Source organism: Protomyctophum parallelum (genome assembly GCF_964188405.1).
Source record: "Protomyctophum parallelum genome assembly, chromosome: 1".
Lineage (NCBI taxonomy): Eukaryota > Metazoa > Chordata > Actinopteri > Myctophiformes > Myctophidae > Protomyctophum > Protomyctophum parallelum.
In genome coordinates, this window is record NC_139697.1 from 41379268 (window position 1) to 41394397 (window position 15130).

Here is a 15130-nt window from a genome sequence, read left to right on the forward strand (position 1 = left end):
AAATTGGATATCATTACTTGGTACCGATTTCAGGTCTAGGGCAAAATGGGAATGTATTACTATTACTTGTTATTTGTAGGCCTAGTATATTATTTATTTACAGCTCATACTTTGTCAGGTGGGCTTCGAGCATGCAGTGTCCAAGTCAAGCACATTGAATGGCCTTTCTATGGTGCAAGGGTTAGTTTTCACATGTCACGACTATTACTATCGTCATAATCAGAAACCTATTAGGTCTAATGAAACATTTTGTCAATATAATAGATTTTGTACGAAGAATAAGGTAATTCAATATGCCATATCAGTCTAAAGCTTTCCCTAATGTTTCCACCAGCAGTATAGTATTAGGCTACTAATGTATCAGTTATCTGAAGTTACAATGCTGCCCCCCAGTGGTCATGTTGAAAAGTTCTACTTTAAATAGCCAATACATGCTTGAGACATTACTAATAATAAAGCTGTCAAATCTAATTACCTTTGTTTACAACTCACTTTGCACACATGTGAAATGACAATTTACACAGAGAAAGAGAATAATATAGGAAGAAGAAATAACCATGACAGTAGAATTATAAGAACACGAAACAGAGGACACACACATATAACACAAGGCAAAACATGCAATTACACGCATGCACACACAAGTGTAGATGCGGAGTGTGTGTGTGTGTGCGCGCACGTGCGCGTGTGTTTAGGTGGTCATGTATCCATACAATTCATCAAGCGACCAATAGACTTTGAGGTATATTTATTTTCCAGTTCACTTCAAAGGTAGCAGATTGTCGACTTCAAGCTTTCCCTCTTGAAATAAAAGTAAACACAAGATAATACATCAAATGCATATAAATTGTAATCCAGTTTAGAACCGAGACTGTGCACTTCAGTGTCATCTCTCGTATCTGTGTCTATATTAGTTGTGTCTACCTTTGCTGAACAACATTCTATTCAATGATATAAAGATACAGCTCTCATTGATTTTGAGCTGAGCTAAACAGGCCCTCCACGATTGTGTGACCTTGCAACCACAACAGTAATTCAAATTCAAGTATAGGCCTATTTTGTCTAATCCCGTTATATGTCCTCATAAAATGGTCAAAATGTATTTTGTATTCTGCATAGTGCTAATAAATTATACTTTAGGCACCTGAGAGATACTGTCTCTCTGGGGCTGCAAACTTTATTTTCTTATTTTATATATTTCCCCTTTTCTCTAGCAGGATACTGTAACGTACAGCAAGCAAACTAAAACAATCACAGACACTATATTGAAGATTTCGAAGGCAATAGCAAATATTGTAATATTGTATAGTAATTTGAATAACACTTTTTCCAGATAAAACCAGGTGCAGTGTCATAAATACAGTCATGGCGAGCTGTTCTGCCATCATTTGGAGCAAAATGTGTGAATTCTCAGTAGCTCAGACATACCTGTATCTGCTTGAATGATGACCTGGAGAAGAGAGATTCACATTAAATGTAATGCATAATAAACAGACTGTATATCAGTGACTCCCAGCCTGTGGGCCAACACTAAGATTATAAATTAATGACTAGTCCTTACCCGTTCAAATATATGAACACCAAATTATGCAGTGTGGGTACAGTGATGTAATAAATCCTATTATTGATGTATGTATTTTGAGGTGTAATCAGTCTGCTGTCAGAGGCACAGCTTGCCTGTGGTGTGGGGGTGCATACTTAGTTTAGACTATAGTCATTGGTTAGACATGGGTTAAGGTTAGGTTTAGGTGTGCTGCCCCGTGGGAGGTTAGGGTTAGGGTGAGGATTTGAGATAGGTTGTAGTTGTAGGACTAATGACTGGTCTAACCAATGACTAGTCTAAACCAAGTACTGTCTACGTTGGTTAGACATACCAACAGTCATTAGTCCGACAACACCGTCGCTCCCGACATGCTCTGCGGGTTGAAAGTGATTGATTGAAGTATTTATTAACAATTACAGTACATTTCAAGCACAACTCAATACAAGAACTGTCAACTCTGAGTGGACGACCAATAAAGCACAAAGTAACCTATGCTGTGGGTTAAAAGTAACCCGTGGCGGCTTAAATATCACCGTGCCGTCTGTGTGTGGTTAGGGTTAGGTTAGGGTTTTGGGTAGGGTCTCAGACTCATGACTGTAGGACTGTTGGTATGTAAAACCAAACACATATGGACCCGCAAGTAGCCTAGTACAGGAAAGGTGCAATTCTGGGGAAATTGGGACAGACAGCTTAGGAAATGTAGGCCCATATCCCACTGATTTAGCTAGCCAATTACAATGTCAAGTCACCCCTGTGATGATTGTGATCATGTGTAAGTAATTAGGAGGGGTCTTATCCCCCAAAAAGCATTTTTTTTGTAATACCACCCTTGACATCTGAATACAATCTGGGGTGGATTGGACATTACGTTTGTCATTTGTGTTATTCTTTGTGAAACAGGCCCCTCCCACTAATTTTGGAAGCCGATTACAGCTGAATGAGACCAATTTACAATTGTACAGTTTACAGTTTACAAACATGGGCCACGGGGTGTCTCTGTGTAATGAGAGAGAGAGAGAGAGAGAGAGAGAGAGAGAGAGGGGAGTTGCACCACTCAGTTCACACAGGTGTGATTTTTCATGTGTAATCAGCCCTCTTGTGTATATTAGTCTTGTTCCCCAGTCAGTCCTTGTAGAGTCATTGTTTGGTGTCAGTTCATTTTGTTAGTTTGATTTATCCGTCTCTGTTCACCAACACCCAACCATGGGTTTGATTAGCCCTCCAAGCAGAACCCAAATGCTACTGAAGTTTCTGACATTTGTTCGACCCAGTGCATTGGGTCCTGTTCCACGTCGTCCATGCCACCTGATTAAAACATTTACTGGCTCATGTTTACATGTTTACCGCCTCCCCGCGCTCTATGACGATATTCTTCAGTATGAGGCTTTCTGAATATGTAAAGTATAAGTACCCATACATGCCGCTGCGAATATCTCCTGTGGCGCGGAAGCCGTTAAGTATTTTTAATATATGTTTGCCCGATTTGGAAGCTTGGATTCTTCTTTTCCTTCCTTGTTTATTGACACCTCATTGTACCGCCTATCTGGCTAGCTAGTGGCGCTATAGCTATGACACAGCAGATCAGAGGCAGGGACGTAGCCTCACAAGCCAACCGCACACCGGGAGGCGGTACAATAAACGGTAAACAAACAAGAAGAAATAAAGCGACCAAATCGGTCAAACAAAGATTAAAAATACTTAACGGCTTCCGCGCCACAGGAGATATTCGCAGCTGGATGTATAGCTACTTAAAGTTACCGAATTCAGAATAACTCAAGGAAAATAATGGCGTCACATGCCGCGGGTCCTATTTTAGAGAGAATCTCCACTTCCGCATATAGGAATTTCCATACGAAAATACAGTAGTGAGCAGGGACCCAACGTAAACCTCAACAAAATATCAGAAAAGTTTTACGTAGGGTCCCAAAAGGGGCTAGGGTTTGATCACCACCTGCCTGGGCCTGGCTGTCCTGATTTTGGATCCTCACCTCACCAGAACCGTTAGAACGTGACATTAACACCTGAGGCCAATTCTACAAACATCTTCTAATCCATCAGTTTTCTGAAAAAAATAAAAAACATATTGTAAGAGCCATTATATGACTTTGACTATGTTAATTGTTGATGTCACAATGGGGCATGGTCAGGGCCATGGTTGCCATGGTTACAGGGGTATTTAGCCCTGTCCCTGATTAGGCACAGGTGTTGCTGATAGGCAGAGGCACACTGTTTTACTGTGTTTGTTAGGCTGGTAGTCGTTGTATATGCGTTGATTGGCCGTTTATGTTTATTGTATTGTATTTAATTTCTAGACCTAAGTATAGGACTTTGGACCTTGAATGAATATGATTTAATACAAACTGAATGGGAACGTTTTGGACTTCAGTTCTTCTAGCCTACACACGTCTGAACGTCCATCGGCCATCGGTAACCAAAGCCAAAGTATTGGACTTGGGCACTACATTAAGTTTAAAACAGCCTCAGTCGTCGTTACAACTGTGATTAGTTTTATTGGGAAACAAATCAAACCAGCGGGGCTCGTTTGGACAAGCACAGGCCATGTGGCGTGTTGGTATTGTGTGGGAACTAAGGTGGACATGGCAGCAGCTGCGTGCAGTGATCTGCAAGGGTGTTCTGCTGTTTGGAGATCAGATGATCGTTACAACCCGTCCCGGACAGAGCTATAGGGGTTCTTACCGGGGACATCACCACGATCTTCTGAAAGCTGCTCCTGCTGTCATTGGAGGTGATCGATTGGCGATTGCCACCCGGCCGGAGCCATAGGGGCGCTTACCGGGAAATCAGCAGCCAGCACAACAGATCTTCTGGATCGGACCGTGCACGGCAGAACTAGATCTTCAACGCTGACCATTCATACGCTGACCATTCATTGTGCGGTATGTTCAGCGGTGCAGTGCCGATACAAATTAATCAACTCGACTCCACACTAAGTTTTCATTTAGAACAATGCTATCTCTCCTCCACCATTCTGTTTGTGTTATGTGGGCAATGGGCATGCATTGGATTTGGAGCTATATGTCTATGACTGGTGGAAAAGGGCACACCAAAGCTGGACTTTCGATAGGGCCAGTGCATAGGGAGGAGTTTCACTTATTCTGGTTGCCATTTGTCTACCTACCAGTAGGCTATAGAGCGTCGCAGTCCCGCCCCCTCGAGAGAGCCGGAAAATAAATCGCCGTTCATTTTCCTCATACACTTTTCAGAAAGTATTTATTTAAAGACGTTTACGCCGCGGACAAAGCCAACTCGGATCGTGACAAATCATGACAATAAACACAATGTTTTGGGCCAAACAAATAATTAAAAAGTAGAAAAAAACGGCAGGTTACAACACTTTTTTTGTTGTTTTTCTTCTTATAAATTATTTGATAACAAAATGTTCAGGGTTTCATAAGGTTTTCATAAGGTTCTCACTACTCCTATAGGGTGGTATCTATCAAATGATGAATTCTAAGGCTCCATGTGGTGTGTAATTGATATAGAAAATATGCAATGCTTTGGGTGAACTATACTCCTTTAAAGTATACTATTTGGTTTTTGTAGTACATATTTGAAATGCAAAGGAAGCCTTGGTTGTGAACCATGGAATTCACCCCATGTACAGTTTGTCTTTGTTTGTATTTAATTTCATTGTAGGCTACATCTCTTCATTTTGTGCATGCATGGAAACAGGGAAGCACCTCATAATAGTTTGAATCATAATGTTACGTATTTTATCCTGTGCTTTATAAATTCACCATAAATATATTTGAAACATACTTAAATTTGAAAAGTACTAATTACAAAGTACATTTGTATTTTTTTGCGACCAAAGGTCACAGTTTACTAAACTTTGATACTATGAAATGTTTTTTGACACCTAATCCACAATCCCCGTCACTCTCCCCATCACACCAATCCCCATATACGGGAATGTCCCCATATATGGTCATGCATTGTGATATCACGTGATTGTCACGTCTCCATGACATGCTATATATATGGCCATGAACCCTGGCCATTTCAGAAACCTTTGTCCATAACTGTTTTCATACTGTTTGCATTTCTTGGTCAAAGTTCATCCACTCGCCCATGCAGTCTGATGTCACCCAGGCATTTACACGCTCACAACGCATGGGCATGGCACAATGTATAAATGCCTACAGCATTCAAGAAAGCCTGTCATGCTTTGAAACCTCTTTCAGTGAGACATATTTTTCAGCAGGAATTGCCTGGCATAATTTGACCCCCCAGTATCAGGTTGTATTAGGATGTTGATATTCATTCATCAGCCAACACTCCCCACTGACAGGTAGTAACCCCCCCCCAGAGAGGACAAGCATGCTTGTCTATTTCAAACAAAGTGTTTTTGACGGTCATATTTTGACAGCAGGTATTGCCTGTCATAATTCGACCCCCCAGTATTTGGCTGTAGTACGATGTTGACATTCATTCATCAGCCAACACTCCCCATTCACAGGTACTACCCCCCCCCCCCCCCCCCCCCCAGAGAGTATGTATAGGGCCTTAGTCCTACTCCTCCTCCCAGCCAACACTCCCCACTGACAGGTAGTTACCCCCTCCCCCCGCCAGAGAGGATGTATAGGGCCTTAGTCCTACTCCTCCTCCCAACCAACACTCCCCACTGACAGGTAGTTAGTTACCGCCCCTTTTAATTTACATCAAAAGGGCATGTGAGCTCAAACCCACAATTCAACATTTTGGTTTTAAGATATTGATATTAATTTTGTATTCATCCTTAGTTAGGACCCCAAATCACACCTTGGAAAGCATGAGTGTCTATTTCAAACAAAGTGTTGTTTGACTGGGGGGTCATATTTTCAGTGTATTGTACAGTACTTGATACTTGGCTAATAATATCCACTCTGATTTCTGGATCTTGCCATTCCAACACTAAGCCAGCAGAGGGAGCTAGGGACTACAGTACAGACTCGGAGGGAGAGAACATTGGATTAGGGGGAAACTGCAGGGTTGCTCATCCACATCTCATGGTGGCTATGAATGAAAATGTTGACATTAACAATAACAATTGGGTCCATTTGGTTACCAACTCTCCATTTAGCTGGGGACCACCTGGAACCTCCTCAAGGAGCACTGGTGGTCCCCGGACCACTGGTTTTGAACCAGTACAATAGACTCATCTCATCCACCCATCTCCTTTCCAACTCTCATCCTACCTTACCTCTTCTCATTCTAATTCCTTCCATCCTTCCTTCGCATCTCATATCTCCTCTCTACTATGCAATAACTCCCCCTCATTTTGTTTTACTGTGGCAGTACCTGTATAATGAATAGATCTTTATACCTCTGAGGTACTTGTTCTACACTCCTCCAGACAGTGACTCACATAACGGAAATTTAGACCATCGCCCAACCTTACAATGCAACATGTTGTTGTGACCTTGCAGTCTGACCTACAGCAACACCGTCATAAAATGGCAGTGTTGTGGGCACAATCACAATGTCATAACATATGTATATGCCTCAGCTGTGTAACGTATGTTTGGGGGAAATGTTTCTTCTTCACAGATGCGTGCATAGTATTAAAATTGTGTCAGTAATACCCTACTAGTAAATTGCATTTGAGGATTATCTATGGCTGGTCAATTAATCGAAAGTGGAAATATGTAAACAATGTATGCAAAGGAATTAATGACGCTTTTTTACAGTGTGGTACTATAGGTTTGTCGAAGTATTTCATTGCTGTTTAGCTGATGCCATTACAGGTCACCGTCCAGGGTGAAAGTGACCTGAATTGATTAGTTGCATGACACTAGCACCATGTTGACAATACATTCTTAGTTGTAGAGAAGTGGACATGAAAGTTGTCGGTCTGGATGGGGATAAAGTGAACGAGGAACACCCAGTAATTAAGACCATGCATGCCTCATCGTTTACTCCATGGGTTACACCTTGCTCCATGAAGGCATACACAGCCTACATCACGTACAGCTATCTGGAAGGAATTATCCGGCAGTGTACTTGAAATGGGTAGCACTTGCGTAGCACTTGCCCTAGCCATGACATTTTTATGTAGACTTGGATAGCATTTTATGTAGACTTATAGCATTTTCACGTAGACATAGCACTATAAAGTATGCATGCATAGTTCCGTTATATAGATATTCTACTATTACGTTCTTGGCTTGTGTATGATTTATGATAACTACTTTTTATGTATGTGATGTATTGGCATACTTTTTGTTCTTATCTTGCTTAATGTAAGTCGCTCTGGATTAAGAGCGTTTGCTAAATGCCAAATTGGTAATGGGTGTTCTAATCCGCAGACTTCGGGCCTCGCGTGCATCCAGTCATGCTGAATGAGCTACGGTGTGATTTGGGGAAGGAAAAGGTCCCTTCTTGGTTAGGAGATGCTTTGCATTCTGCAGCACGTATCTGTGAGCCAAACACGTGGCAAGTGTCATTGATGACTAATTTCAGAATAAAATGTTTCTTATATCAATCTGTATGATGGAGTATGTTAATTCAACATGACTAATGGAACTGTGGTGGTTGTATTTGATCTCCCTGCTCTTCTAATTAGATCCTGTGGTCTGGGTGACAAAGTGGTGCTGCTTGAAGGTCACCGCTTGAAGGGCACACTTACTTGCTCCCGTGTGCTTTATCAGTGATAAGAATTTCAGCAGCACTCGAGTCACGCCGATGACCCGGTTTTGAATCCTGGGTAGGAAGTGAAAATGCCAGAGTAGCCTACAGCTTTTAGAGCTGCATGTGCGCACGCATGCATGCATGTATGTATGCATTGCACATTTGCATCTTGTACGTGTGTGCTGCTCTGTCTGGAGACCCAGCCCTCTAAGGTACATATTGTACTGCTCTGTCTGGGGAATCAGCCCTCCCAGGGGACAGTAAATCAATGCAGTGCTGAGATTTCCATTTCACTGCTGCTGCACTCCTAATGTAAAGTAACACAGGATTTACTGTATGCTTAATCTCTCTCACTCACTCACTCACTCACACACACACAATATCACTTCGTCTCTCACACACACACACACACACACACACACACACACACACACACACACACACACACACACACACAAAATATCACTTCGTCTCTCTCACACAATCACTTCCTCTCTCTCACACAATCACTTCCTCTCTCTCACACACGCAAGTATGAATTCGGAACGACATAATTGTATCAAGCATTGACGTGTTCTTAATGATGAAAGCATGGAGATGCGTCTCATGAGTCAGCCATCTTTAACTGCAGTAGTCCCAGAATTCCTTCCTATATAGCCCTCAGTCAGTCCGTCTGTAGCCGACTCTACTCCCTCCCTCCCTCCTCTCCACCTGCTACGGCATCCCTGACCTCCCTTTCAGCATGAATGACTGTCTGTCTCTCTCTCCCTCACTCCCTTTATGTATGTGTCTGTTCAAACATATACAGTACAATGTACAGTATGTACACTTGTACAGCCAGCCACTTATACATGTACCACAGACACAAGCGCACGCACACACGCACAGTATACACTTATTTCATGTCTCTTATATATTGCTTTCGATTACATTTTCTTTTTCTCCATTGCATCTCCGTTTCATTCTCCCCTTATAACTCTCTCTCTTGCTCTCTCTCTCGCAATGGATGTGGTGGAGGGAGATGGTGATAGTGATCTCCATGGAAACAGCCCAGCAACAGGCTGGACACCGGCAGCCAATCTGAGCTCCCTGTTACTTTGCCTCTCCTCCAATGGGAGCAGAGGAGCTGCCATGCGCCCGTCAAGGTGAATGCTCAGGGAGGCGTGATCAGAAATGCTCACTTCCTTGTTGGAACATCCAGCCAACCACAGCAGCACTAGGGAATCAATTAGCAGATGAATTTAGACTAATGAAGAAAACAGTGTTTATTACTTACTACTTAAAAAAAAGTATTTTGGTACGTGGCTAATAAAATGGCAAGAATTCTGAGCAGCTCCTCAAAATGTCAGGTCAGGTGCCAATGTGTTTAAAAGGTCAGTTTCTGTGTTTTCTGGGCCATAAAATGAAATCCACACACGTGCAGAAAACCATATAGTTAAAATCCACGGCCGCATTCAAATTGGAGTTTGAATTCACTGTTGACCGCGATGCATCCAGCTTGGTGGAGTATTTATACAAACACAATAGTCCATAGTTCAGGGGGTTGTTGAAAGCATGAACTGATCTTGCAAACCGGTTGACCAGCACCACATTTCTTGGGCATTCGTTTGTCCACATATTTTATGTATATTCTTGAGCAGTGATAAACCTCTCCAAGTGACTTTGTGTGTATGTCTAAGCAGTGATGTCATGTGGCAGCAACAGTGGGCACCACTCACTGTGTGTGATTTATTTTATTTTATTAATGGGCTATAATCCAAAGTAATTGGCGGTTGAATCTGGCTAAAACCTTGCCATGTTTGTTTAGGAAAACGCCATAGACAATAAAGAGAGGACTTAAACAAACATTAGCACCCATTGCTTAAACAAACATTATGTTATTGATGTTGTAAGATGTAAGATTGTAAGAGCGCCCCTCAATTCACACAGGTGTGATTTTTAGGCCTATATACAGCTTTTGTCCCCACATCAATATTTGCCATTGACAATGAAAGGAGAAATTAGGTCAGATGTCCGCCAAATATGACGTAAATTTGTAAGATTCACTTCAGGCATGTATACACAAAGGAAAATAAAGCATTTCAAATTCTCCACCAGCTAAGTGGCTTGCCTCCTTCCCTCATTTTTTTTATCTTAACCCCTAGCACCAACCACCATTAAAAGAGGAAAATAATAATAATAATTATTATTATTATTAAAGGACCAAGCAGTCCTGAAAGGACTCAAAGCTTTTCTAGTTATTATTATTATTATTATTACAACAGTTAAATACAACTTAAAGCTAGATTTAGTAAATTACCAATAAATAATTATAAATAACAAAAGTAATCCCTCTGTTTACTTTTTGAGCCTATTAATTAGTCCCTCTTATGTCCAGCTTTGAGTGTTTGTGTAAACACAAACATTGTGTAAACACAAACATTGAAAGACAAAAGTTTTCCCGACAGTCATTAGCCCGACGCACTAACCTAAACTAACCGCACATGCCGATGCAACGGGTGATTTGCTTATGTCGGACTTTTGGTATGTCGGATAAATGTGCACAAATGGTGTGTAAACGCAAACACTGGAGACAAAGTAAGGATGGAAATTGTGATTGGCCGGCGTGATTGTGTGGGAGATGTGCCATTGGTTGAGAATGAGATGATGTATGATGATAAGAGCGCCCCACCACTTCACACGGGTGTGATTGTGGAGGTGCGCTAGCCCCTCTTATGTCCAGCTTTTAGTGTGTGTGAAAACACAAACTTCTCAAACGTTGTCCTAAACAAACATTAAATACCATTGACAATGAATGGACTATTTTGAGCGTTTGTGTAAACACAAACATTGCGTAACACAAACATTGAAGACAAAAGTGAGGACGCAACGTAATTGGCTCAAATGAGATGAGATAAGAGCGCCCCTCACTTCACATGGGTGTCTTTTTTTTATTGACTAACTACAAGTTATAATTTTGGAATGTAGGAAATCCAGAGTGAGTTACAATTGCAATGTCAGAGTAAATGTCATGTACCATGGTCAACAACAGGGTAAACTAGACACATAGAGTGTAGAGAGTGCAAAGGAAACAATTAGAATGGAAGTGATATTTTGTGTAATACAGTGTTTGTTAAATACCTCTTTCCATAGTAATCATTTCTATTAGTGTCTCCTCAATAAGTGATATTTTGTTTTGTTAGAATACAGTGTTTGTTAAATACCTCTATTTCCATAGTAATCATTTATATTAGTGTTGGGAATAGTAACTTATTCCCAGCACAATCCCACTGACATTACTTTCATTATTAAAGTGAAATATCTAATGAAGTATATTTTATACCATACAGAGGAGAATTGTGCACGGCAGACATGAGACGAGATGATGTTCCAAGATGTTTATTTCAACGACGTACAGCTTACAGCATAGACAGACTCACGCCAGCCAGCAAAGTGGCCAACGTCTCCACACAAGGCTCGCGCCCTGACTGACAACTCATTGTACTCTTGGTCTACCTTTTAAGCACTCTACATTGGCGTGGGTGTCGACAGTTGTTTGCATATTATTAGTGGCAAGTCTTTGATGTTCCTTCAGGTCAACAAACTCTTTTGTCATACAGATAGGCTAGCCACCGGACTTCAGCTCCAGGATAATTATATCACCCTGGGAAGGCCGACACCCTAGATGCTAATCACCAAAAATAGGTCTACTGTAGTAGGCTATGCAAGTTGCAAAAGGCAGGAGAACACAAGAGCATTGTATAATTATGTAATCCCATATTCTTCACTAACGTGGGGGAAAAGAGCAGAGATACTGCTATGCTTGCCTATAGGATAGCATGCACAATAAATGTGGCTCAGAACAGTTCAAGATTATAGCTTCAGACAACAGATCAGACAGACAGGCGAACCTTCTACAGAGCCACAGGGGGTGGCACAATAACCCCGGCTATAAAACTGAAAGATGACTTGATCCAAAGAAGCATTTCTTCCCACACTCTTCTTTCTGTCCCATCTTCAAGGTTCTATGTTTCTTTATCGTCACATTTTGTGTATGGTGTACATAAGAGTATGTTTATTTTGTTCTGGTTCCTCAGACATTGTAGGAGCAATAAAAAAAAGATTCCATTAAAGCTCTGAATTACATCCATTTAGGTCTTGAATGGATGTAGCCAGCTAGTTTGTGAGATGTTCATTCTCCTCTGTGATGCAGTACTGTTTCCATTCAGTCTGCTCTTCCAGCTACCCGTTTTCCACGCTGCATTTATTTATCTCAAACATCCTGCTGAGATCTTTGAGTGTGGCGTTCACATCGAACAGAACCCCCACATCTTCCTCGTGGGAACACCCCTGGAGGACCGTGTTCAACTAACTTTCTTACGGAGTCTTTAGTCTAAGTTTGAGCCAGAAACGTTCTCAAACAGGGAGAACTTTCTCTTCCGACTCTCTCTCACACGTGGTCGTCATCATCTTCCAAACTTGCCCTTTGCTTGCTTGCTTCCTTGACTACCTCAAGCGCTGCCAGGGCCTCTGCCTTCAGCTTGTCTCTCCAAGGCCACTGTTATTTGTCTCCTCGGTGAGGAACAGTCACTTTCTTCCTTCCATAAAATCATCAGACTGTTGCTTCCATTTACTGGTCAGTATCCAGCTTTTTTGTTTGCTTCAATTCTTTAATTGCATAAAAGAGATGGATAAATCTGAACTGTGCCACATAAATTAATCCTTCACGTTTTTCCATACGCTCCATTATTGTTGTAATATACAATAACAGAGCATCCACATACACTGCTTATCTTTCAGTCATTAGCATTTCAAGCACCTTTGAGATACTCAAAGTGCATCCAAGGTACTTTAGGTGTGAAATTAGTTAGCTTTGAAAGTTAAATTAACGTGTATGTGTTCTGAACATGTTTAGTCACGATGCCTCATCTAGTAACATTTCACTGCTTTCCTTTCTATTTTGCCAAATAAAAGCTTCCCTTTGTCTCTCGTTCATTTCAACAAACTCATTGAAATCGATTGCAATTAGACCAGATAAGTCGTCATCTGAACTGTCCTCGGCCTCTGATAGGTCAGCGATGGCATATCGCAAGATAGCTGCCACTCCACTTAGCTGAGTCAGTTGCTCGCCAGACACATGAAGGCTCGAAAAGATTCGGACTTTTCCACCGTTGCCTCGCACTTTGTCCACCAACCGTACATACCGAGCCCTAGTAGCGATATCTTGGTGCCTGAAGAGTTCGTCGCTTATCAGCAAGGTGTCGATAGCCTGAGAATCAGCAGCTTTCTCCACATGAGCTGGCCCATAGAAGGCTCTGTCGGGCTCATGTTGGAGCATCTTGTAGAAATCACCCAGGGCCTTCACCTCTCCTGCTGCCTTGGTGTCAGAAAGCTTAGCGGTGACGGTGGGATCAGACAGGATTTCTTTGAGGCAGTACTTGTGACCTGACGAGGAGTGGACCGGCAGGAATTTGGGCCGGTTCTCCAGCAGCAGCTTGTTGTCCTGCCGGACCGCCTCCATGAAGAGATAAGTTAGGAACTGGTCCTTGACGAACCCGGGGCTGGCCACCAAGACACACTTGACCACGTCGAAATCTATGTGACGTAGAATCCCCTGCATCACCGCCTCATAGAACCTCTCCAGAGCCTTATCATGCTGGCTGCAGTTGCCCTTCCTCTTGCGAGGAATAGGGACTTCCACCTTTGCGCGGAGCAGGGTCATGGCAGGCGTCACCAGCACCAGGTTAGCCAGACCCTCTTGCATCACCACTGCCGCCACATCCGCCTTCTGGGTGGGGTCACATGCCTGCCGGATCCTATCGAGCACAACGCTGTCCCAGACCTTTTTGGCGAGGGTGAACTTCCTGTTGGCCTCGAGCTCAATGGTGTGGTATGATCCCATCCTGACATACTCGTTCTCCTGTATGGTTCTGCCCTTCACCCTCAGCTGGCAGGCCTGGGAGTCAAAGTCGATGCTTTCCACACACAGAGTCAGGGTCGTCCGCACCCTGTTGCTGCCCACGTTACCGGTAGACGACGGTACCTGAATCTTTCTGAAGGTGGAGGCCCTAAGACTGTCACCAACTTGGAGCAGATTGTAGATATGCCACATGTCCTCGCCCTCCTCTGGCACGAGAGACACCTGGCCAGCGCCGTACTTCTGGAATGCTTTATGAAGCAACTTCATGGTTGCTGAGAGGAGGGGTGGTGAGGGTGCAGTAACAGGGGTGACCGGGTAAGAGATGGGTTATGATTTCAGCGATGTCTGAGCTTACAGGACGTGTTATTCTTTATGCAGAATATTGAGGTTATGGGTTTGACGTTTAATCTTTGTGCTGATGCTTCGTTTTGTAAGCAATAAAGTGCCATCATGGTCATTCAACATCTAAATGATAATGTCCTTTAGACACAGTTGTGCGTTCATTATTTAAGATGAGTTGTCTCAACAGTCACAACATCATCACTATGATATAAGTATGGTGTCAGGTATGCCCAAATATGGAGTTCCAGTATAATAGTTACTTGCGCAAGCAGAGCGCGCAAGTAATTTTCGTTTTCGTATGTCGCCGTTTGATGTGTATGCACAGTGCCAGCGTATGACGTAATGACTACTTGTGCTTGATATGGCAGTGGTGTCATTTCCTTTAATTCCACCCGACACCGATCGACCTATACGCCATCGAAAGCCGTCACTCATCCATATCAATTACAACATTACGTAATTGATTGTTGTTAATTACGTAACGAAAGAATGAATTTGAAATGCTTAAATAGAATTACCTTCATGTTCCTCAACAGAGGAACATGAAGGTAATTCATGTTCTCCTTTCACAGAGAAGCATAGAGTTGATAGTTTGTGGCAGGCGACAGACTCTACAGTATACTTGCGCGCTCTGCCTGCGCACTAGTGTGGAACAAGCAAGTAGGCACTCGACAGAGTGCAGTTCTAGTTTAATTTATCTTACAATAAACAAGAGG

The 15130-nt window shown here is 42.5% G+C and overlaps 1 protein-coding gene across 1 annotated transcript; it reads right to left on the reverse strand.

Moving 5' to 3' along the window:
* Window positions 1–13067: 13067 nt before the first annotated feature.
* On the reverse strand, window positions 13068–14339 carry LOC310870814 (protein pelota homolog; the record flags this gene model as incomplete). The annotated part of the gene is made up of 1 exon (XM_083782134.1): window positions 13068–14339. The coding sequence occupies one exon, from the start codon at window positions 14337–14339 to the stop codon at window positions 13068–13070; it is 1272 nt and encodes a 423-aa protein (XP_083638260.1).
* Between the last annotated feature and the right edge of the window lie 791 nt (window positions 14340–15130).